Here is a 25,316-nt window from a genome sequence, read left to right on the forward strand (position 1 = left end):
GAGGCGGGCCCTTCTCAACGTTGGAAGTCAAGGCGGGCCTCTCCCCACAGAATTTTATGGGTTTTACTGGGGTTTTGGGAATTGAATTCTACAACCCTGTCCATTATTGTTAAAATTACAAATGAGTGGCCTTTATATTCATCTCCTGCCATTTTTAAAGCAGAAAATAAAAAAACAAGATGTATTCAAGATGCATCAATTGAAGATAAAGATCTGGTATTTATGGGAGGAGTGGGGCTGAGCTCCACTTTAGGGCAGTCCTGTGCTTTGGTAGCTGTGGGAAAAATCCTGGACTTTGCAAGCACTGGGGGATAGTCCTTGCTTTGATAGCACCAGAAAGGGTCCTGCAAATAGGCTAAACTAGAGTGTTAGTTCCTAGAATGTCACTGTACTGCAGTGTAACTTGAAGTTTGGCAGTATTGGGGGGGTGGTGGGGGTGGGGTCCTCTGATTGGGCAGCACTGTAGAAGGGGAACATGAGAATTAGCACAACTTGGGATAGAATGAGAAGTGGATCCCTAATCTCTATCAGTAAGAAACGGAGGAGGAGGGCAAAGGACTGGCAGTACTTGGTGAGAGAAACCTGTGACTGCCAGAACTATTGTGACTTTTTAAAGAAAGTTTACAGAAACTAAATTTGGTCCTTTGTGACTAGTTTTTTGGGTATGTATTGCAGCATCATTCTGAACAGCTGTCGCATAGCAGAGAAAGTGCAAACACTAATTGCCACCACAAAAGTGTTCATAGGCAAGTTTTAATTAAAAAACTCAAATTAGGATGTGCGAAGATATTGGGCTGAATTTTACCAGCCCCTCGGCGCCATGGGTTGCGGCAGGGTGGCCGGTAAAATTCTGCAGGGAGAGGCCAGCCTCGACCCCCGACGTTGAGAAGGGCCTGCTGAATCTAACTGGCGGCGGGAGGATCCTGGTGCAGCCCCCCAACAACCGCCTGGCGGCAGGCCCTTCATCGACATATTTAAATTAACATTAATGCTATTTAAATAAACTTACCTGCAGACGGCGACTGTCCCACACTGGGTTTACGGCCGCCGTTCGTGCGCCTTCGGAACTCCGTATGGAGTTCTAAGGTGAGAACCTGGAGGGGAGGGGGGTGGAGGAATAAATCTTTCAGGGCGGGAGGGGTGGGAGAGCGGGGAATTCAATATTTAATGGATGTGGGGATGGTAGGAAGTGGTTGAACGGCAAAAGTTAAAACGTTGGAGTGATGTTTGGGTAGTGAAAAGGGCAAGTGTTGGTCCAATCGGACAATGAAATGACCATGGGGGGTGGGGGGGTAGGGGGGTTGGGGAAGGGCCTCCACATCTTTATTATTTGTTAATAAAAAATTCCACTTAATGTACCTTTAAACATTAAAATAAATTAATTGTAAGGGCTCAAAGCCCTTTAAAAAAGGCACTGGCGCCTGCACGGCGGTGTCGGACACCATTGCTGGGGACATGGCGGCCACCCCCTTGACATCATCGGGGCAGCCGCTCCACCCCCTCTATTTAAACCAGCCCTGTGCATAATATCGCGGGGGCTAAGAAACAGCGCATCTGCGCAGGATGCATGCCACCAGAGTGCATCGCCACGAACTGCGGCGCACTGGTAAAATTCAGCCCACTGTCATTGTTTCCCCATTTCAAGGTCTCCCAGATATTATCAGAATGTTTACACTGTCAACATAACATCGAGATAATTAGAAGCTTCATAATTCAAACAATCTGCATCTCTCCCTCTCAGCCTAACACACTTTCTAAATGATATATGGAATGTAAAACAAAAGCTATAACAGATGTATGGTCAAATGTAAACAGATGTGTCTTTTTTCTTTCTCTCTCACAAACACATAGGCCCAGATTTTATAGTCAGTGGTAAATGAACTGCACTTGCCATTCATTACATTTACCCATTGTCTTTGTGGGCTTTTGCACCCTGACTTGCGTTAATTAGGGAGTCAAAACAATGCAGTGCCAACTACAGAGGACTGTGGACCTGTCTGAACAGGGCAAGCAATGGTATAATCTTCTCAGCCAATCACACTGATGAATTGTTACTGAGGCACACAGAGTTTAAACCAAGAAGTCTAAGTTAGAACACTGAATGCAATGCTAAGTTTCCCATTCACTTTCTGTACATGAGAGTGGGAAAGAAAATTGGAATACAAAGAGATGAGACATTACAGTAAACCAAGAAAAAAAACTATCTATCCAACAATAATTAAGTTTTAAAAGTAAATTTTCAGTGCCAGAGAGATTATTAGACAGTAATTAAGACTTTCTACATCATTAAAAATTCACTTACATTTGAATGGACAAGCTCTAACTTTTTCTGCTGAGTTTAGCGAGTATCAGTGGGTAAGAACAGCAAATTCACACACTACCACATACTAGAATGCAGAGTCTCTCAGCAAGATACTGTTAGAACGAAGCATCTCAAACAGCAACTTCCTCGTTTCCGTGTTTAACTGCGCTTGTGGGGAAAGCCAGAAGTTGCTGTCCAATTTAATCTCAACGCCGAGCGCCAGTGGTGATCATCAATAGTTGCACCGTTATTTTCCCTGAAAAATCCAGGCCATTATTGTGTCTCCTTTTACAATAAATACTAAACATAAACTTTAGCTGAATAAATATTTTGAAGTTTGTGCTCTAGCTTTTCTTCAAAATAATTTTGACAAACACGGAGCAGACCTGACTAGAAGCTAAAGCAAACATTCCAGCAGTTCAGATACCCAACAGTAATGATGCATTCTGGAATATTGTATACAACACATAGGTTCAGATGACAAAATCTTAAATCAACTAGCAATGTCAAAGCACTGGAAAGAATATCATGTCCTAGTCCAGAATTTTGGGAAAGACTGAGGCTGTTAAGATAACTTCACTAATAAAACAGAAAGTACTGGAAATACACAGCAGGTCTGGCAGCATCTGTGAAGAGAGAAACACAGTTAACGTTTCAGGTAGAGATAGACAGAGAGGTACAGCACTGAAACAGGTCCTTCAGCCCACTGAGTCTGTGCCGACCAACAACTACTCATTTATACTAATCCTACATTAATCCCATATTCCCTACCACATCCCCACCATTCTCCTACCTACACTAGGGGCAATTTACAATGGTCAATTTACCCATCAACCTGCAAGTCTTTGGCTGTGGGAGGAAACTGGAGCACCCGGCGGAAACCCACGCAGCCACAGGGAGAACTTACAAACTGCGTACAGGCAGTACCCAGAATCGAACCTGGGTTCCTGGAGATGTGAGGCTGCGGTGCTAACCACTATGCCACTGCGCTGCCCTGAAAGGTCTGTGACCTTTCATGATGAACTCGACTTCTCTCTCCACAGATGCTGCCAGACCAGCTGAGTATTTCCAGCACTTTGTTTTTATTAAGATAACTCCATTCATGGCATTAAAAGAAATTAAAGCCAGAATGATGTATAAATTTAACCATATTGTTCTGACATGTCATTTTTAAAATTTATTTTGTTTATATTCTGATTTTGGACATTAGCAATTTCGGTTACAGAGAAACAAATTGAATTGAATTTTTTCTGAAAGCCTTTTGAGCAATTTGTAGGAAACTGCAGCACCATCTAGACGCCATACCTTTTAATTAGACAGTGCTTTTCCACAGATGTTAAAGTAGGGAATTATAATGGCAAGAATTTACACTGTGGAAAAAAAAATCATTGCAGCAGGAAATAAAGATATATAGAAACAGAACTGTTGTAGCATTGTTCACTGTAAGTCAGAAGCTGTGCTGTTGTGAGGAGGTGATGGGGGAATTGCTGGGGAACAGAAGGAGAGAGGAGTACAAATCTCTAGTGGAACCTGGAAAGATGTTTGGAAGCAATTCACCCAGAAATAATTCAAGTAATTTTATTGGTTTATCCACTGCAGGAAAATAAATATATTAATGCCACAATTACTTAAACGCATCACTGTATGTAATATGGAAAACTAGCCCTTTTGTATTCAACTATTCATATAAAATGTTGGGTTTAAATCTTGACAATTTGCATTTTAGCAAATAGCCAGGTCAGGCTCTTCAGAAGGACATGACGTACCTTGGAACTTACACGCCAAGAGAGTTGCAAAGAAGCAATCAACTGGGTGGTAGAAGAGCGTATAAAGAGATCGTGCTTTTAAGCTGAGTCAGGTGATCCACTAATTTACACATTCTTTGGTCTTCATTATCACCATTAGAATTCACAATTAATAAATAATGACAATTGTTAATGCTGAAGCATGGAGAGGGATAAAACATGGGAACAGTCCAATTAGCTGACGTCAGAATTTACCCTCCACATGAGCAATTAGTCCAAACTACATTTACCAGCCCTGCTCCCAATGCACTTCATTCCCTTTTTGGAATTCTAAAATCAATTCTCTGAGTGTACTTGATAGCAGGTCTTCAGGTATTGATTCCGCAATAATACAAACCTGAACTGAGAACCGGCGCAATGGAATTTTCTAGGTCTTCCATACTATATAAAGGCAACAGAAATAGCTTCTTCAAAAATTTCATATCAGAAAATGTGCCGATTATTCAGTATACTTAAGGTTAAGCTTTTTAAAAATCCTCTCTCAGGATGTGGGCGCCGCTGGCTAGGACAGCATTTATTGCCCATCCCTAATTGCCCTTGAGAAAATGGTGGTGAGCTGCCTTCTTGAACCGCTGCAGTCCATGTGTGGTAGGTGCACCCACAGTTCTGTTGGGAAGTGAGTTCCAGGATTTTGAACCAGCAACAGTGAAAGAAGGGTGATATAGTTCCAAGTCAGGATGGTGTGTGACTTGGACGGGAACTTGCAGGTGGTGGTGTTCCCATGCATCTGTTGCCCTTGTCCTTCTAGGTGGTAGAGGTCATGGATTTGGAAGGTGCTGTCGAAGGAACTTTGGTGCTTTGCTGCAGTGCATCTTGTAGATGGTACGCACTGCTGCCACTGTGCGTTGGTGGTGGAGGGAGTGAATGTTTGTGGATGGGGTGCCAATCAAGCGAACTGCTTTTTCCTGGATGATGTTGAGCTTCTTGAGTGTCGTTGGAGCTGCACCCATCAGGCGAGTGGAGAGTATTCCATCACACTCCCGACTTGTGCCTTGTAGATAGTGGTCAGGCTTTGGGGAGTCAGGAGGTGAATTACTCACCGCAGGATTCCTAGCCTCTGACCTGCTTTTGTAGGCATGGTATTTATATGGCTACTCGAGTTCTGTTTCTGGTCAATGGTAATCCCCAAGATGTTGATAGTGGGGCATTTAGCGATCATAATGCCATTGAATGTCAACGGGAGATGGTTAGATTCTCTCTTGTTTGAGATGGTCATTGCCTGGCACTTCATGTGGCGCGAATGTTATTTGCCACTCATCACCCAAGCCCGGAAATTGTCCAGGTCTTGCTGTATTTCTACATGGGCTACTTCAGTATCTGAGAAGTCATAAATGGTACTGAACATTGTGCAATCATCAGCGAACATCCCCACTTCTGACCTTATGATTGAAGGAAGGTCATTGATGAAGCAGCTGAAGATGGTTGGGCCTAGGACACTACCCTGAGGAACTCCTGCAATTATGGCCTGGAGCAGAGATGATTGATCTCCAACTACCACAACCATCTTCCTTTCCGCTAGGTATGACTTCAACCAGCGGAAAGTTTCCCCCCCGATTCCCATTGATTCCAGTTTTGCTTGGGCTTCTTTATGCTATATTCGGTCAAGTGCTCCCATGATGTCAAGGGCAGTCACTCCTACCTCATCTCGAGTTCAGCTCTTTTGTCCATGTTTGAATCAAGGCTGTAATGAGGTCAGGAGCCGAGTGGCCCTGGCCGAACCCAAACTGAGCGTCAATGAGCAGGTTATTGCTAAGCAAGTGCCGCTTGACTGCACTGTCGATGACGTTTTCCATTACTTTGCTGATGATTGAGAGTAGACTGATGGGGAGGTAATTGGCAGGGTTGGATTTGTCCTGCTTTTTGTGTACACGACATAGCAGGGCAATTTTCCATATTGCTGGGTAGATGCCAGTATTGTAGCTGTACTGGAACAGCTTGTCTAGGGGCACGGCAAGTTCTGCAGCAGAGGTCATGTTATAACGATTTTCATGGTTATAAAACTACTAAACCTGTAAGGATTATCCTACACGTTCACACAAAAACATCAAGTTCCTGACATTTCTATTTAAACAGGATATAACAGTTTTTGTTGAGGTTATTACATTATGGTACTAATTTTGAAAACTAAAAAAAAAGGCCACATGTGTATACATGTATAAAAAGATCAGAACGTAGGCTTTTGTGGGTTTCTGTTGTATGGTTCACAAGGTCATTAGGTTGCTGCTATTGGTGTACACACATAATTAATAATATATGGTGTCTTATTTGTGAAGACAATGTATGGCTCATTCCATCTGCAACCATGCTCTAGATTTAAAGCAGCCACAATTTCCAACTGCAGTATTGACCCATTCCTAAGGATTTATAACGGAATTCAAAAAAATTCACCACCTTCATTTTTAAACGTACAAATAATACATTTCCCAGAGATTGCTGTTATAAATGAAATTTAATATTCCTAACAGACAATTTACAATGGAAGATAGCCTACTCACCCATTTAAATACTGCTATCAATTAAATAAAATCATCTTTGTCTTTTCACTAATTCTCTATAAAGCAACATTAGATTTTTTTAAAATCATTTGAACTCGTTACACATCGTCCGTTGGTAAGTGAATGCTAAAGTGAAACTGGATACCTCCGACATCAATGTCAAATTCTCACTGGTGGAAGGACATAGTTCTGATCATAGTGCTACTGTTATAACATCAGGTCTTAAAATCTGTTCTGAATCAGAAAATTAGGCCAACTAACTCAAGGCACATAACGAGAAGAAATCTATCAAAGACAAAAAACGTTTTACATCATCTCCTACTTGCTTTCCGAGGTCCTTAAAATGGTAGGGCTCATTACCTCCCTCAGGGCTTCTTCCCCTATCTACAGCATTTTATAATTCAAGCTTACAATCACCAAACCATTAGTATCAATTTTTTTTTAAAACTATGATGTTGTTCTGAACCTTGACTGTGCCTCTTCGCCTACGTTGCTCATTAAAAAATAAAACGCCCAACAACTGACATATCAAATAAGAAAAAAAAAAGCTGCAAATACTGGAGGTTTGAAATAAAAGTAGAAAAAAAAGATTGACATACACAGATCAGTCAGCAAAGAGAAAATCCACTTCTCATTGCACATGCTAACTGACATGCAGTAAAATTTAGCTATCCAGCAGTCGATTCTAATTACACAGAAAACCATATTTTGCTTCTGTACAAGGTCTCTTAATCATGATAAACCTTCACCTCAACTGCTTTTTTACCTCAGTATCCTGAGCATAGCCATTAGTATTTCTACATAATTGAAGATATTAAATGGTGCATCCGAGATTGCTCACAAAACAGCGCACCTTACACCAACCAAGAAGGGAAAAAAAAAAGGAAATTCTGTGAATCTGGTAACTAACAAATCTCTGGGGATTACTCCAAATTCAGAAAACAAATATTTTCCAGTAAAATCTCCAATATACTGTCAATGTGGAGTAAAGTAAAACTTGCTAATGGATATTGAAATTGACTTGGTTACAAATTCATGTCGGAATAATTCAGCAACTATAACAAATCAGTTCCTATGGTCTTCCAAAACACCAGTCACTCAGTAAGCCTACCAGGTACACTTCTCATGATGAGTGTAATACATATACAATGTATTGCTGCTGAAGAGTAATTACAGCAAAAACAATCTAAAAGATATTTAAGTCTTAAGCAGTTTTCAAGATGGATGGATACAATATCATTACCAAAAGAAGTCATTTTAAAAGTTATATGCTAGCTTCTTTAATTCCCCTGCACGCACTAAACAAGCACATCTCTCCAACAGTAGAACAATCCTAGGAGCTGGCTTCATCATGACTGGTATTAATGCTGCTCTGCGACCCAATGACATGAGGCATTAGGTCAATGTCAGCATTAACTTTGTCCAGACACATCTTGCAAGACTTCAGACACCTGATGTAATAGCCATACCAACTGACTCCATTGTTCCAAACATCAACATTTATATTGAAACATTTCTATGCAAGTTTTTATTGTGGGAAAACCCTATCTAAATATGCCAACATTCAGAAAGGGAAAACAGAATGTAAACACTTCACTGGTTTGTCGATGAATGCATGGTAGCATACTTGTTCTGTTACTGGACTAGTAATCCAAAGGTCTAGACTAATGATCCAGAGATAAGAGTTCAAATTCCACCAAGAGAGCTGAGGAATTTAAATTCAGTTAATTGAATAAATCTGGAATAAAAAGCTAGTGTCAGTAATGGTGACCATGAAAGTTCTGGATTGTCATAAAAACCCATCTGGTTCACTAATGTTCCTTAGGGAATCAAATCTTCTCTATCTAGTCTATATGTGACTCCAGATGCCCACCAATATGGTTGACTCTCAATTGCCCTCCGAAATGGCCTAAGAAGCTACTCAGTTGTCATCACCGCCTTCTCAACGGCAATTTGGGATAGGCAATAAATGCCGGCCTTGCCAGCAATGCCACACCCCGTGAATAAATAAATAAATAAAGAGAATGCTTTTTGAAATTTTTTTTGTCTATCCATTTTTTCTTCAATATCTAAAACTTCAAATGCCTAAAATAAGGTTTTAAACAAAATAAGAAAAAGTATACATTTTCCAACATGAATATTATCCACTGAATTGCCAGTGTATTCTAGTACTTTCATCCAAGTTTTTGTTTGAAAGCCTTGGGCTCTCCCAAAAGTTTAGACTATGACTTTATATTTTTGACAGTGACTCTAAAAGCAGATCCTGCAGTCTGAATATGCACAGGGTTTACAGTTTTCCAGAAGTATCATTCTCATTTGGCTTATAGAACATATTTATTTTTTACAAGATCTTGCGCTCACGGTGAGTCGAAGGTGATACAATAACAGTGTTACCAACTAAGTACAATGGTAAAAACATTACACAAAGTTAGTGCAATATTTACAGGAAGGACACGCTATATGCAAGACTTTTAGTTTATCACACATAAATTGATATTGGTTTCTCTGCATGTGCACAGACAGGTCACAAAATGTCATGGTAATCAGACAGACTTTTCTTGGGAGTACTTACATAAAAATCATTAATCCTTCTATGTTAAAATATCAATTTAGGGAGTGGACAGGGAATCAGCATATGCACTGATAACTGCTGTTAGAACACTGACCTTCAATTAAATACAACTGCTAATAAAATTCAGAAGTATTGTAAATATTAAAACATTTACTAGCACATCAGCTCCATTTTATGTTTTCAACATTGTAACCTCCTTCAGCCCTACAAACCCCACAGATACCTGCCCTTTGCCAATTCTGGTCTCAAGCATTTCCATCATTGGTGGCCATACTTTCAGCTGCCTAGGCCCTAAGCTCTGGAATTCCCACTCTATATCTCTCCGCCTCTCTTTCCTCTTTTAAGGCACTCCTTAAAACCTACTTCTTTAACCAAGCTTCTGATTTTCTGGCCTAATATCTGATTCGGTGGTTTGGTGTTAAATTTTGTTCCACAACACTCCTGTAAAGTGCCTTGGGACCTCTTATTATGTTAAAGGCGCTATATAAATTCAAGATGCTGTTGTAATCTGTAATCTTCTAAAGCAGCTCATCTTGCTGTTTTAAGTAACTATCTGCATGAGCAATAGGATATACAAGAAAAAAAAATCGTAACTATTAGTTTGCCTAAATATCTCAGAACTTACCTGATGGACTGGGTAATAAGAGATGTATTTGGTTGTATCAGGTGATCTCACAGCATGTGCTATCTCTCTGCAGCAGGCCAACGTCTGCCAAGGCTCATCAGCATTCATCCACCACTTCCTCCCCTGGGAAAATCAAAGGCAGCTTAGACACACAAACACATCATTTTATGTAAACACCTTTAATCAAGGGCAAATGATCTGCACTCATACTCCTCTGTTGAATTTTTGGGCACTCAAATGCTTTTAACTGTTCAAATTAAAACCAATTTCTAATTGAACTTATGTTATATTGAAATATGATTTTATTCATCATTTAAAATAGCATACATTATAGTACATTATTTAATGAAATAAAAGCTTTTGAAATATAAAGGAGTGACTTATATGCCAGGGAAACCTGTACGATTGAGGTTCTACATAATTTAAGCTTTTCCTGTAATTGCAACTGAACATTTTAGATCACTTGGCAGTTTTTAGTCAGCTAAACAAAATATGACTTTCCTTCATTTACAGCAGCTCAGCTTTGTTAGGAAGTACATACAATACAGCAAAATTTCAAACAGGATTATTTCACAGAAATGAATCAACATTCCAATTTTTTAGCCTTTTGTGTATAAATAAATTGGTTGCATTCAATTTTCTTTCTTCATATTTCCGTCTGATGTACTTGCTTGCTTTCATCATATTTCAATTCCCTATTTTTTCTCACTGGTGGGCAAGGTTTCATGGGCTGCTATATAAAGCATCTGACGGTGCCAAAGGTGAATATGGCCACTGCCCACCTCATCTTACAAATTTATGCCCTTTGGGCTGACACTAGAATTGTAAAATCATTCATAGCAGCAAACATTTGACTATTGTTAATGTTTTCCTCAGTGGGTGGTGAAGAAAATTCGTGACTTCTATAAAACCAGCACTGGAATAGATCACACATACAAACAGCAATCCCTTTTAATTACTGCATTACTTTATATCCATAGAATATCATGAGGTACATTTAACTGCCAATTTTAGGTGAAATTTTCAAATAGAATGCAAAACCAGAAGATGCAGATACGAACATTTAATCTATAATCGTGCAATGTAAATCATTCAATTAGACTGGTATGCTTGAACTAATGTTCACTTACTGTTAAAGGGTTATCTGCCGAATCTAAGACGTTGTCCATTACTTCATCGGCATAATCAAGTCTCTCTTTAAGGGAGCATTTTTTCTTAAAGCCAGTTAAGTTAACAAGATGAATCTTCAACCAATTTAACCCATGTTCGCCCAAGGGCTTTCCTTCTGCAAACAACAATATGGCACGAGTAACATCACTGCCCAGGTGGTTAAAATATGGCGGGCAAGGGTATGTCCTTCCGCGGAAGTCCATGTTGTGAGGAAACCAGAATATATCATCTCTGATATGGTTGGCTATGGAAAGCTTGTAAAGAGCATCCATTCGAAGGCTATGCATTTCAGCAGCCCTTTTCCTGACCCAAGCTATTTTCTTTTTCAATACAGACTTGGCTGCTGGGCTAATCTCACATTTTGGGTCATACTTGGGCATGTCTGGAGCTTCCGAAAGTGGAGGCGGAATCTCCAGCTTCTCGTTTCCTTTGTCATTAAAAATAGAAATAATTAAATCAAGCATTGGTTTGTTAACTTTCCAAGCACAATTCCCAAGCTGATTTAGGGAATCTAGAACTGGATGCAAGTCACTACTCTTGCATTTCTCCAAAAGTAACTGATGCTGTAGAGCTCCTTCCATGCACCGCATTAATTTGGTGGGGGCCAGAACATAGGCTCCAAACCTAGGTGAAGTCCATGGGATGGGAGCACACACCATTGGCAGGACAGAGGAGTCAAAGATTAAAGTTGTCTCTGCAGCTTCTGAAAGGATCTGAGTTAAAATTGGATGTGGCTTGATGAAACCAATCTGCAAAAAAAAAAATACATTATAATGAACAGTTTCTCAAGGAAACATCAACCCAGCCTTTTTGTTCCAAGATGCTGATGGCCTGCTGTGCACTTCTAACATTTTCTGTTTTTATTTCAGATTTCCACCATTTACAGTTCTTAAAATAATTAAGAACAAAATTATCCATACATCTGTTAGAATTTTCACAAACATACTTAAAATGATCTAATTTGATTTCCGTGCAAATTTCTCCCTCCTTAATCAACTGATTTCAAACATCTTGAAGCTTCCTCTTTTTCTTTCCTCCATGATTACATTGAAGTTCCATTATTACATGACAGGAAAGTGCCTTTTGTAAAAAGGACGGAGCCAATTTTTCTCTCCCACTCCACAACCCACACCATGCAATGCTCCAACTATTAAGCATTTTGTCTGACTAACCATTTGAGAATTGAAAGACCTTATCACACCCACAGATGACAATCATCGCTGATGGAAGTGGAGGGGAAAGGCAAGGAGTCCCCATATCAATGTTCACTACAAAAATCAGTTTCCAACATTACTTGAATGCCACTCTGTATGAATGGCCCAGATTCATGTCTTCCAATTTTACATTCACCAACTATGCGTACCAATAGAACTGGACTTCAGATTCAACTAAAAGAAACCACAGATATTCTGGATTATAACAAATTATGCACATAGCATGTAGAGCAAATGTGCGTTATTCCACAAACTTCCACCACTTGACATTATATGCTCAATTAATGAAAGGTACCCTTCAAATGAATATGGACTCAGCCACCAACGAGGGATAACCTTGTTCTCGAAGTTGAAGCTGTTCAATAACTATGATGACACCTGAAGCATTCCTGTTCTGCATGCAGATTTGATCTCCCATTGTAAAAGAAGGTGCCACCAGTGGGAAACAAGAACACTATTTCTAAGATCCCAGAGAACAATAGTTGACAAGATATGCATTGGGACAATCATGATGAGTTTTGTCTGGCTACCAAAGGAATGATGACAAAAGAAGGAAATACATACAGAAACCTAGCTGCAGAATTATGCTAAATTACCTGAAGGTAGAAATTCCATTATAATTCAAGACAGCAAAAGGATTTGCCCTCGAGTTGCCACTCCCAACAGGTGAAGGGGATAGATAATGTGGGCCAGACACCATCATGCCAGCCATACATCACTGCTCCTTCATCGTCACGGAGTCAAAATCCTGGAACTCGCAACTTAACAGCACTGTGGGACTACCTACACCACATAGATTGCAGCAGTTCAAGAAGGCAACCAACCACTCAAGGGCAATTAGGGATGGGAAATAAATGCTGGCCATGCCAGCAATGCCAATATCCCATAAATGAATAATAAAAAAATGGGATTCAGACTCTGTTTAAATGGTTGTATGATGGAACGAAACCAAAAGTACAAGAGTAAAAAGTAGTGTTCTATTTCAGAAAGACAGTTGAAGGATGGAACTGTAGAAAATCTTTCCCACTTTTATATTTATTTACAGATTTACACATTACGAGTGTACGCCTCCCAACCCAACCATCACTATTTTAGAAATAAGAACAGAAAGTGTCAGAAAAGCTCAGCAGGTCTGGCAGCATCTGTGTAGTCTGTGACCCTTCATCAGAACTGGCAAAAGTTAGAAACGTAACAGTTTTTGAGCGTGAAAGTGGCGGGCAATGGGCGGAAATGAACAAAAGGGAAGGTCTATGACAGGACGGAGAGGGGAGAGATTAAATGACACATGTCAATGAAAAAGAATGCAAATGGAGTGCTAAATAGTTTTAGTGAAAGACAAAGCATGACATCTTTGTCATTTAATCTCTCCCCTCTCTGTTTATATTTCAGATTTCCATTTTTTTTTTCTCTTTTACTTTGCAGGACAAATATAACTCTCCATCAACCATTACAATGTGAAGTCTATTTAAATGCTTCTGCCAATCTCAGAGGCTGATAGTGCTGTACTAACTCTGTTCAGTAAAAGTCAGTAACTCAATCACGCGAGTCTGAAAGTGAACTTATTAATGATCAAACTGTGTTTCATTATTTTCTTTGAATTTTTTGGAGTGACCTTTATAACTGCAGTCACATATTTTACTGGACTGGATACAGAGAGTTAGTTGTTAATGTTCAGTTAAATAGACATTAAAAACCTGAAGAAATATGAAAATACCAATGCAAGTTTTTTTAGATCAGGTTGTAAGATTTTTTCCCCATCTATCAAAATATAAATGGAATAAAACCCATAGCTTTTGAACATATAACTTAGGAACATTACACTCAACAAGAGGTCACAAATTAGCAAACTGTGGCAATCTCTACCCAATGTCAAAACTTCCATTTCCTGTCATTCTAAAACCTTTTAAACATATAAAATTGTAGCCAAATTACTAAATTATAGCGTTAATGCTCTTCCACAAGGTTGTGTGTTTTGTCAGCACTGAGCTGTACTGGTGTCATTGTAATTTCTCTCACACTTCTCAGTGAGCAGAATAACACCCCTTTACAAAGAAGAACAGCTAACAGCATTACATGAAATGCTTCATTCCATTTACCTGCTTGATTAGTCAGGCCTGAAACAAATAAACTTTGAAACAGAAAGTACCGCATAAATGGATTCTTCTATAGCCATCTATTTTGTTCTGTCCTACTCTGTAGATCTATTGATGACTGACATCCCAACAGATTTGAACAAAAAGCAGTACTACTTAACAATAGCTGCTTTGCAAATTCCCTTTGTCATAATTTGTAGAACATGTTTCTCACAATGTGGTGACAAGCACTATTCAGAGGTCGTGAATCATGCAATTTCAGAACTTTCAGCCATGGCTCAGTTGGTAGCACTTTCGCCTCGAGTCAGAGGGTTGTGGGTTCAAGTTGCATCCAAAGACTTGAGCACAAAAATCTAGGCTGACACTGCAGTGCATTACTAAGGGAGTGCTGCAATGTCAAAGGTGCCATCTTTTGGATGAGACATTAAACCGAGGCCTTGTCTACCCACTCGAGTGAATCTAAAAGATCCCGTGCCACTATTCTGAAGAAAAGCAACAGAGTTATCCCCGATGTCCTAGCCAATATTTATCCCTCAATCAACATCACTAACAAAAATAGATTATCTGGTCATGTCACGTTGCTGTTTGTAAGAGCTTGCTGTACGCGTTTCCTACATTACAACAGTGACTACACTGGTCATGAATATACAATTGCAAATCATTCTTTCTTTCCCATAAGCCCTGCACTTACCCACTTCAGCACGAAAAATACAAACGCAAGATAAATTGGCTTTAACCCACACTTCTTTGGTAAGGTACAGGCAGCTCACCACCACCTTCCCAAGGGCAATTAGAGAAGGGCAATAAACAGCCAGCGACACCCACATCCCCCGAACGAATGAAAAAGAGGTTAATGTAGATTAACGATACAATATCTACGCAGATATAAAAGAAAACTCATGACTTTGTACCTCACCTGTTTGTTACTGCGAAAGCTGTACATATGATACAAGACGGGAATAAATTTCTTCTCATGACTTGGATTTTGGGTGTTTATGGGGATTTTAATTCCACGAACCAATAGATCCACCAGATGAGTTCCCAAATGTACAATCAAAAAATGTGGCCAGGGAGAATCTTCACTTAACAGCGAAGGACCCAAATTCATCTCTCTTTCTAGTTTCATCAAGTATTCACGAGGCAGGAAGTTGTTCAGCTAGAATTGAAACACAGTTTTTACCGCACAAATAATTCTGAGGCTTGCAACAGAATAATTCTTATAGTTTTTAAGTGTCCAATCCTTGTCTTTAATTTATATTCAATCAAGATCATAAGGAATGTTGAATTTCCCCTATAATAACCTCATAATTAACAACCTTACAGGACTACACAATGTCACTGCTTATAAAGTCTGAGCTGCTACTGTCTTTTTTGGCTTCATCCATCCTTGCATTTTCAAGGAATTATGTATTTGCATGCTTCTCTTTATTCCTCCACAGTACTTAGCATCTTGATTTGAGCTTATACTCTCTGTTCTTTGCTTTTCCTCCCAAAACACATTACTTCCTTAGTTTCTGCGTTAAGTTGTATCTGCCACCTGCCTTTCCAACCCAATAACTTGTCTATGTCCTCTTTAAAGTCTTTTACTCTCTATTCCTCACTATTTCCCAAATTGCTACTTTTGTCGTTAGAAATATTTGACCTATTCCGTCTGTCCAAGTTGAAATCATTGGGCTGGATTTTATAGAGGCCTTGACGTCAGGATTCGTGGCAGGGGGTGGGGGGGCATGAAGATTGCCCCAGATGAGGCCCGCCCTGGACCTCGACGCTGACAGGGCCCATCCCAATCTTGCCAGCGTCAGCGAGGCCTCGTGGCAGCCCCCCACCGCTTGGCGGTGGGACTGTAATTTAAATGTTCAAATTCATTAACTTAACTGAGTTAATGACGCTCCCGTCACCTCCTGAAGTGCCACTGCGATCTTCATCCCGACAGCCAGCACTGCTGCACCTTTGGTTTCAGGAAAACGAGGCACAACACCTGTGGGAAGTGGGGAGGAGGTAAGTTTCTCAGTGTGGGAATGGGGGAGCAGGGTCAGACTATTCTGATTGGTGGAGAGGATGGTGGGAAGGGGTAAAGTTAAAAGTTTGTGAACTTTGGGAAGGCGGGGGGGGGTGGGAAGGTCAAGTACAGAAGTTAAATTTTCGGGGTGGGGGGAGAAAAGAGGGCAAGGAATGAGTGAATGGAAACATGTATATCATTTTTAAAAATCAGTTTCATTACATTTAATTTAAATGTTTAAAGGGAAAGTGTAAGGGCTGGAAGCCCTTTAAAAATGGCGCCGGACACCCGCCCCCTCCATGTCATCGGGGGGAGCCGCCCAGCCATGTAAATGAGCTGCCGTGCATAATATCGCAGTGGCTTCGTGGAGTCCAACCCGTGCGTGCGGGTTTTTACGGCTACTGCCGATTACATAAAATCCAGCCCATTGAAATATCTCAAGAAAAAATGGACTACCATTGGCACCCTTCTCTAATCCAAACAGCATTCATTAACCCTGACCATTTGTTTTATGTTTGCCAACCAACTTACTATTCATGCTGATGCATTTCCTCTTGCTCCAAGTTCCTGAATTTTTGTAATATAATGGGATTATTTTGCAGTTTGTGGCCTGCCTCATGCAAATAAAACTAGTATCCCTCATCTGCATTTTCTTATACCCATCAGTAGAACATTATGGCATTAGTGTTATGGGTCTGGTTGACAGCTGTATTTGTCTCTTCCCATTTCTTACATAGCAGTTACTTCAAAATCCTTTGATTGTCACCTTATGCAACTGCAAGACTCAAATTATCAGTGCACAAAATTTACAAAATTGGCAAATTCTTAAAAGATTACAAAAAGATGGTATCAAAATATTTGTAAAAGGAAGTGAGATAGGGCACACGAAGACAAATAGTAAATCCATTCCTAGTGAGGTTTATGAAGAAACCATTGTGATAAAACGTCATTTCTTATAAGTTCAGGGTGACTTTTATGCAGATGTAATAAGCTGTGCTTTAAACTTTATAATTCTGGAAAATATTCAGAGGGGATTTCAATATGTTTATTAAACTGGATCTGAGAACCAATGCAAAAATCTTCTTGATGCATACCACTGATGATGCACAACAGTCTCCAATCCAACAAGGTGCCAACTTGAGATTTTTTTTTTAAATGTTAGGAAAAAATCTGAGCACTTATTTATTCTTATCTACTTTTTAACAATTTAACTAGGAACAGAATATCCAGTTGGTATTACCTCAGTATCCTTCGCCAGCAGTTCAATGTAGGCATAATAAATTTCTTTTATCTTATCCACCATCTCATTTTTGATCTTCTTTCGTATTGAATACTTGTTATAAACTCTGTAACCCAATTCTTTTGCAATCATCAGTAATGCTTCTCCATTTGGAGGAATATTTGCAATAGTCTGAAAGGCAGAATGGAAAATATTAAATTAAATCTTGATGTTTCAAATATTGCCAATTCATCAAAGAATCATCATCTCTATGGTAGGTCAAGTTGGCTGAAATTCAAAATGACTGACTTAAATAACTATATCTTTTACTGCACTAAAACCAATTTTTTTTAGCATAAAATATTTCCTTATTCACAGTGTTCGTAAATAATGGAAAAAAACTGCAACACTTGGGCGATCCCTCATCACATTCCCAGGTATTGGTTCCACTATGTAAAGGCAATTACAAGGGTACGAAGACAGAGCTGGCCAAAGTGAACTGGGAAATTAGGCTAAAAGATATGGCAGTAGAGATGTAGTGGCAGAATTTAAGGAGATATTTCATAACTCTCAGCAAAGATACATTCCGGTGACAGAGAAAGAGTCTATGAGGACACACCATCTCTGGCTAACTAAGGAAGTTATGGATAGTATCGAAATGAAAGAAAAAGCATACAATTCTGCTAAGAGTCTGCTAAGATTAGTGGTAGGTCAGAAAATTGGACAGAATTTAAAAAACAGCAAAGAAAAACTAAAAATGGAGGGAGAAATTAGAGTATGAGCAAAAGCTAGCTACAAACATAAAAACTGATGTAAGAGTTTCTACAAGTATTTAAAAAGGAAAGGAGTAACTAAAGTAAGTGTTGGTCCTCTAAAGAGAGTCTGGGGAATTAATGGGAAATAAGGAAATGGCAGAAGCATTGAACAGATATTGTGTCTGTCTTCACTGTAGAAGTCACAAATATCATAGAAATACTTGTAAATCAAGAGCTAAAAAGGGAGGAACTTAAAACAATTACAATCACCAGGGAAAGGGTACTGTGAAAACTATCAGAACTAAAGGCTGACAAGTCCCCAGGACCTGATGATCTGCATCTTAAGGTTTTAAAATTTTGAAATAGTAGATGCACTGGTAGTAATTTTCCTAAATTCCCTAGATTCTGGGAAGGTCTCTTCAGATTGGAAAATAGTGAATGTAACTCCTCGATTCAAGAAAGGAGGGAGGGAGACAGAAAGCAGTAAACTACAGGCCAGTTAGCCTAACATCTGCCACAGGGAAAATGCTATCATCTATTAAGCAGGTTATAGCAGGGCACTTAGAAAATCTTAATGTGATCAGGCAGAGTCAAAATGGTTTTGTGAAAGGGAAATCGTGTTTGACTAATTGAGAGTTCTTTGAGGAAGTAACAAGAAATGCGGATAAAGGGGAACCTGTAGATATGGTGTACATGGATTTCCAAAAGGCATTGTTTAAGGTGCCACATCAACAGTTACTACACAAAATAAAAGCTCACGGTGTAGGGGGTAACATATTCACATGGATAGATGATTGGCTAGCTAAGAGAAAACAGAGAGTAGGGATAAATGGTCCTTTTGGGGTTGGCAAGCTGTAACTAGTGGACTGCCACAGGGCTCAGTGCTGGGGCTTCAACTATTTACAGTCTATATCAATGACTTAGATAAAAGGGACAAAATGTATGGTTGCTAAATTTGCTGATGACACAAAGATAGGTCGGAGAGCAAGTTGTGAAGAGGACATAAGGAGTCTGCAAAAGGATAGAGATAGGTTAAAGTAAGTGGGCAAAAACATGGCAGATGGAGTATAATGTGGGAAAATGTGAACTTCTCCACTTTGGCAGGAGGAATAGAAAAGTAGTATATTATTTAAATGGAGAGATATTGCAGAACACTGCAGTCGAAGGATTGGATGTCTTGGTACGTGATTCACAAGAAGTTAGCATGCAGATACAGGAAGTGATTACAAAGGCAAATGGAATGATGTTGTTTATTGCAAGGGAAATAGAACATAAAAGTAGGTAAGTTCTGCTACAGTTGTAAAGGGCGTTGGCGAGACTGCATCCAGAGTACTGTGTACAGTTTTGGTCTTACTTAAAAGGATATAATTGCATTAGAAACAGTTACGAGAAGGTTCACTCGACTGATTTCTGAGATGAAGGGGGTTATCTTATGAGGAAAGGTTGGACAAGCAGGGCCTACAACCATTGGAGTTTAGAAGGATGAGCTGTGATCTTATTGAAATATTAAAGATCCTGAGGGGACCGGACAGGCTGGATGCTGAGAAGATGTTTCCCTTTATGGGAGAAACTAGGGGGCACTGTTTAAAAATAAGAGATCTCCCATTTAAGATGGAGATGAGGAGAAATTTTTTCTCTCAGTGGGTTGCCAGTCTGTGGAATTCTCTTCCTCAGAAAGCAGTGGAGGCAGGGTCATTGAATATTTTTAAGGCTGAACTAAATAAATTCTTGATTGATAAAAGGAGTCAAAGGTTATAGGGGTTATACAGGAAAGTAGAGTTGAGGCCACAATCATATCAGCCATGATCTTATCAAATGGCGCAGCAGACTCAAGGAGCTGAATGGCCCACTCCAGCTCCTAATTCGTATGTTCATATGTGTGTTCATATGTTTTAAGATGGTCCAAACTATAATAGTGCAGGGCAGGGTTGAGGGACCATCTAATATTTTCCTGCCTGTCAATTTTGTACATCCGAATGTTCTGGCAATTCAAGGATAACAATATACCAACAGTGTTGTTATACTGTCACTTTTGCTTCGATAGGAAGTAGTTTTGGATGTGCACTAATGAGAAAGCAGCTGTATAACTCAGGAGTCAGATCAATGATTGGAATCCTAAGTGCACCAAAAAGTGAAAACTACTTCCTGGAAGTAGACGCTTACTACTTCAGCTTCACATTAGGGCACTAAGGCAACAGTTTAAAGTTAAGTTTAAAATGATTTTCTGCAAACCACTTTTGTTGTTGGACAAGTACAAAAGCTTAGGAATACTGACTTCAACATTTATTATTCTAAATGTAGCACTTTGAAAGAAATAAGATGTGAGTTATGTGCATCGCTCCAAAAATTAACTTTTGTGCTTTTTTAAAATTACCTTGGTGCATTTGAAAATGTTTGGTTAAGAATTAGTATTTATTGGACAAAAAAACCAAGGACAATGTTTAAAAAAAGTGTAAATTAGGAACTCAGTTTAGATTCCATCCGATTGTTTGTTAGGATTGAGCATTTTTTGTGACAACCCCCACATTGAATCCTTAATTCTAGTTTCGGAACTACTCATTTAATAGAACCACATGGATCTAATTCACCAATAAAATCCTGCAGGACATCAATGTCAGCCTGACATGAATCTTTAACTTTACAGCTCGGATCTGTATCAAAGTTTATATTCAATTGCTGCATGTCAGGCTGGCATTGAGGGTTTTAATTGAGCAAACATGTCAACACATGTTTCAGGTATTTAAACTACTGCATGAATGGATTTGTGGTCTTGAGTAAAGGACCAAACTGCTTCACCAGCTAACAAAATAAGTCTACAGTGGAAGGTCAAGGATGGAGAAGTTGATGGGTAGGGGTTAAGGTAGTTCAAATTAATCTCTAGCTTAATAATAAAAAAGCATAAAAGCCAGGAGACATTGACAAACTAATTCATAGAAACATAGGACTTAGGAGGAATAGGTATTTCGGCCCTTCGAGCCTGCTCCGCCACTGGATCAGATCACGGCTGATCTGGTTGTGGTCTCAGCTCCACTTTCGTGTCTTCCCCCCCATAACCCTCAACTCCCTTGTCTATCAAAAAGCTATCTAACTCAGTCTTGAATAAATTCAATGACCCAGCCTCCATTGCTTTCTGGGGAAGAGAATTCCACAGACTAACAACCCTCAGAGAATTCCTGGACTGAATTCTGACTTGGGGCACAGAAATCTGTCCTCAGGTCCACTGTCCAAGCCAGATGTGTCACTAAGCAACCTTTAACTCCCTCAAAGTGCTAAAATGTATTGTGTATTAACGGTTTATAAATCTGATCACACTTTTATCTTTCATACCTGTATCATAATGTCTACGTACTCCTTATCATCCAACAGGCAGAGATAAGGATAGAGATTCATTCTCCAGGAACAACTTCTATCACCAGCCAAATGGAACTTGCACTCTCGAAATGCCTGCAGTAGAGACTTTTGCCACTTGGCACGCAAATCTGCCAGACGGTTGCGCTGATTCAAAACAACATAATTTCTGTTAGTGACATCGGTTATCATAATGATTACATGTCTGTCGCTTTATAAATAAAAAAACACTACCCAGATGATGCAACTGCACCAGCTATCAGAATTAAAGTCCTCAGGAAGACTGCATTAGTCTTTCCTGAACCCTGAAAGGTACAGAATACTATTAAAAAAAGGGTACAAAATACATATTTTTCAGCTGTAAGGTTCAAGAAATATGTCACTATTAATTGGAAGTCAATTACAAATGATGGACATGAGTGAATATAGAATATCAGATTAAACATAACAGAATCATAAAAGATTTACAAAATAGAAAACATCCATGGAAATCTGATGCAACACATTTCTTCTTTTAATATTTTGTGCTCCCATGCCTCCCTAAAGTTGATTAGCAAGCAGTAATCAGAGCTAGGAAACCAGATCAGGCATTTTTGACAATGACAGCTAACAGTACCAGTTGCATAAAGACCAAGATGTTCATGCTCATCATTAACAAACAGCAAAGGCACTTAGGGCATGTAGCCAACATTTGACTTTTTGTCTTCAATTTTAGAGAAAGAGACCATGATCAAAGTTAAAAAGATACATAAAAGAACTCTTCCAATTTTCCTGCTTTATACTGTGCATGCATTTAGTAGAAGACAAGTACCATTCTTTTCATTTTCTCCGTAATGGGTTTTGTCACTTCAACAGAATCGATAGAAATGGTATCCGCTTGCTCCTTGCTCAGTTGTCTCTCAAATCTCTCCTTCAATTCTTCTAGACAGAGATCCAATTTGGGGTATTTGACAGGCTCAACCTAAAGTAAAGCAAAGTGCTTAATATGTGCAACTACTATTCATTCATCAGTGATATCATTTGTTCATCAGAGTATAGTAGTGATTTTGGTACTGCTAACCCAGAGCTGGCAACTTCAAATCCTATGATACTAAATTGTGAAACGAAATTCAAATAATCAGGCAATTTGTAGGTTAGCACTAGAAAATGACCATGAAAATAGCAGAATTGTTGTAAAAACCCAACCGGATCCAAATGCCCTAGAGGAAAGGGAACCTGACCTACATGTGGCTCCATATTAGGTGGCTGCTTCTCAATGTTCTCAAGGCACCCACTCTTGGGCAATAAACTCAATTTTGCCAGTGATGCCCAAATCCTAAGCTCCTGGCCACTCAAATACTACTTGCTGGCTTAATGCTTACCAATATAGTCAACTGCTCCCTGTACTTAGGCATTGTGCCCCCTTTCGAACCTTCTGTAATCAACCCACTCCTTCAAAAACAGAGTCTTGCCCCATTCCTCTTTTCCAATTAATAGTCCATCTCCAACATCTTCTCCAAGATTCTAGAATGTGCCATCACCAGCCATCTTCATGTCAGCTTCGACCTATATAAAAGCTCAGCGTGTCTTCTGTCTCACCTATAATAGTGAGACCACTCTAGTCAAAGTTATCAACATTCTGTGTGACTAAGACTATGGAGTGTTATCCTTCCTCGATATGTTCTTTCCTCTATTATCCAACTGGAAAATCATGCAGGAATAAATTGGACATGCCAACCTCTGAGTCTGGATATCCCTACGGACTACCGTTTAGTACTGTGAACTCTAAATTTTAAACAGTTAATCCAGTATCGCATATTTTGACACCTACACTACCCCTTAGTGTGACCAATATCCTTTACCCCTAGAAGCAGAAACTGCAGATATTATCCACACCCTGTCATAACCTTAGGGGAAGTAATTTATAAAAACATTGTACCAATTATTAATTCATACAGTATTGTACTATACGCTTGACATTTCATTTTTCCATGCAGGCTGTAGGAAAAGAAGGTTGGCATTCTAAAAGGATTCGATCAAATAGATTAAAGGAATTAAGCAAGGAGTTCATGGGGGTAACCTGTTCAGCTACTTCAGTTTTCTTTCCCCAACTGTAGCTCCTAGCCAAGAGCAAATTGCCCACAGACGACCAATAGTTACTCCATGTCTTTTTGTAGCTGATAAAAATAAAATCTTTCAGCAACACAATTAGCACAATATACCGCAATAATATGTGGATATATTCAACTAAAAGAATGCCTTCAAAACACATGACCTTAATTTATTGCATTAAAACAATGCCAACGTGAAAATGCTGTGTCAGCAGAGCAGCATGATGATGTTCTTTTTCTTCTCTTCTTTGGCCTCCTTGTCTCGAGAGACAATGGGTAAGTGCCTAGAGGTGGCCAGTGGTTTGTGAAGTAGCGCCTGGAGTGGCTATAAAGGCCAATTCTAGAGTGACAGACTCTTCCACAGGTGCTGCAGATAAAATTGGTTGTCGGGGCTGTTACACAGTTGACTCTCCCCTTGTGCTTCTGCCTTTTTTCCTGCCAACTGCTAAGTCTCTTCGACTCGCCACTCTTTAGCCCCGCCTTTATGGCTGCCCCCAGCTCAGGAGATCACTGGCAACTGACTCCCACGACTTGTGGTCAATGTCACAGGACTTCGCGTCGCGTTTGCAGACGTCTTTAAAGTGGAGACATGGACGGCCGGTGGGTCTGATAACAGTGACAAGCTCACTGTACAATGCGTGCTTGGGGATCCTGCCATCTTCCACGCGGCTCACATGGCCAAGCCATCTCAAACGCCACTGGCTCAGTAGGGTGTATATGCTGGGGATGTTGGCCGCCTCGAGGACTTCTGCATTGGAGATACGGTCCTGCCACCTGATGCAGAGGATTCTCCGGAGGCAACGAAGATGGAATGATTTGAGACATCGCTCTTGGCTGAAATACGTTGTCCAAGCCTCACTACCGTAGAGCAAAGTACTGAGAACACAGTCTTGATACACTCGGACTTTTGTGTCCCGTGTCAGTGCGCCATTTTCCACTCTCTTGGCCAGTCTGGACATAACAGCGGACGCCTTTCCCATGCGCTTGTTGATTCCTGCATCAAGAGACAGGTTACTGGTGATAGTTGAGCCTAGGTAGGTGAACTCTTGAACCACTTCCAGAGCGTGGTTGCCGATATTGATAGATGGAGCATTTCTGACGTCCTGTCCCATGATGTTCGTTTTCTTGAGGCTGATGGCTAGGCCAAATTCGCTGCAAGCAGCCGCAATCCTGTCGATGAATCCCTGCAGACACTCTTCAGTGTTGGATGTTAATGCAGCATCATCAGCAAAGAGGAGTTCCCCGATGAGGACCTTCCATACTTTGGTCTTCACTCTAAGACGGGCAAGGTTGAACAACCTGCCACCTGATCTTGCGTGGAGGAAAATTCCTTCTTCTGAAGACTTGAACACATGTGAAAGCAGCAGTGAGAAGACGACCCCGAACAGTGTAGGTGCGAGAACACAGCCCTGTTTCAAGCCACTCAGGACATGAAAGGGGTCTGATGAGGCGCCGCTATGCTGAATTGTGCCTTGCATATCGTCATGAGGTGATGATACTTAGTAGCTTTGATGGACATCCGATCTTTGCTAGTAGTCTGAAGGCTTTGGTGAGATCAAAGAAAGCAACGTAGAGGAGCATCTGTTATTCGCGGCATTTCTCCTGTAACTGGCGAAGGGAGAACAGCAT

General features: G+C 40.0%; 1 protein-coding gene across 3 annotated transcripts in view; it reads right to left on the reverse strand.

Annotated features, from left to right (window-relative positions):
• polrmt (polymerase (RNA) mitochondrial (DNA directed)) overlaps positions 1-25,316 on the reverse strand; it is a 113,519-nt gene that overhangs the window by 52,230 nt on the left and 35,973 nt on the right. For all 3 annotated transcript variants that reach the window (XM_068016227.1, XM_068016228.1, XM_068016230.1), the window contains exons 6-11: positions 22,409-22,558; positions 21,577-21,744; positions 17,516-17,686; positions 15,193-15,432; positions 10,930-11,718; positions 9,800-9,922 (exon numbers count right to left, since the gene is read on the reverse strand). In XM_068016227.1, the coding sequence (XP_067872328.1) occupies positions 9,800-9,922; positions 10,930-11,718; positions 15,193-15,432; positions 17,516-17,686; positions 21,577-21,744; positions 22,409-22,558 (1,641 nt within the window). The remainder of the gene's footprint in view (positions 1-9,799; positions 9,923-10,929; positions 11,719-15,192; positions 15,433-17,515; positions 17,687-21,576; positions 21,745-22,408; positions 22,559-25,316) is intronic.

This window comes from Heterodontus francisci, chromosome 36, assembly GCF_036365525.1.
Source record: "Heterodontus francisci isolate sHetFra1 chromosome 36, sHetFra1.hap1, whole genome shotgun sequence".
Lineage (NCBI taxonomy): Eukaryota > Metazoa > Chordata > Chondrichthyes > Heterodontiformes > Heterodontidae > Heterodontus > Heterodontus francisci.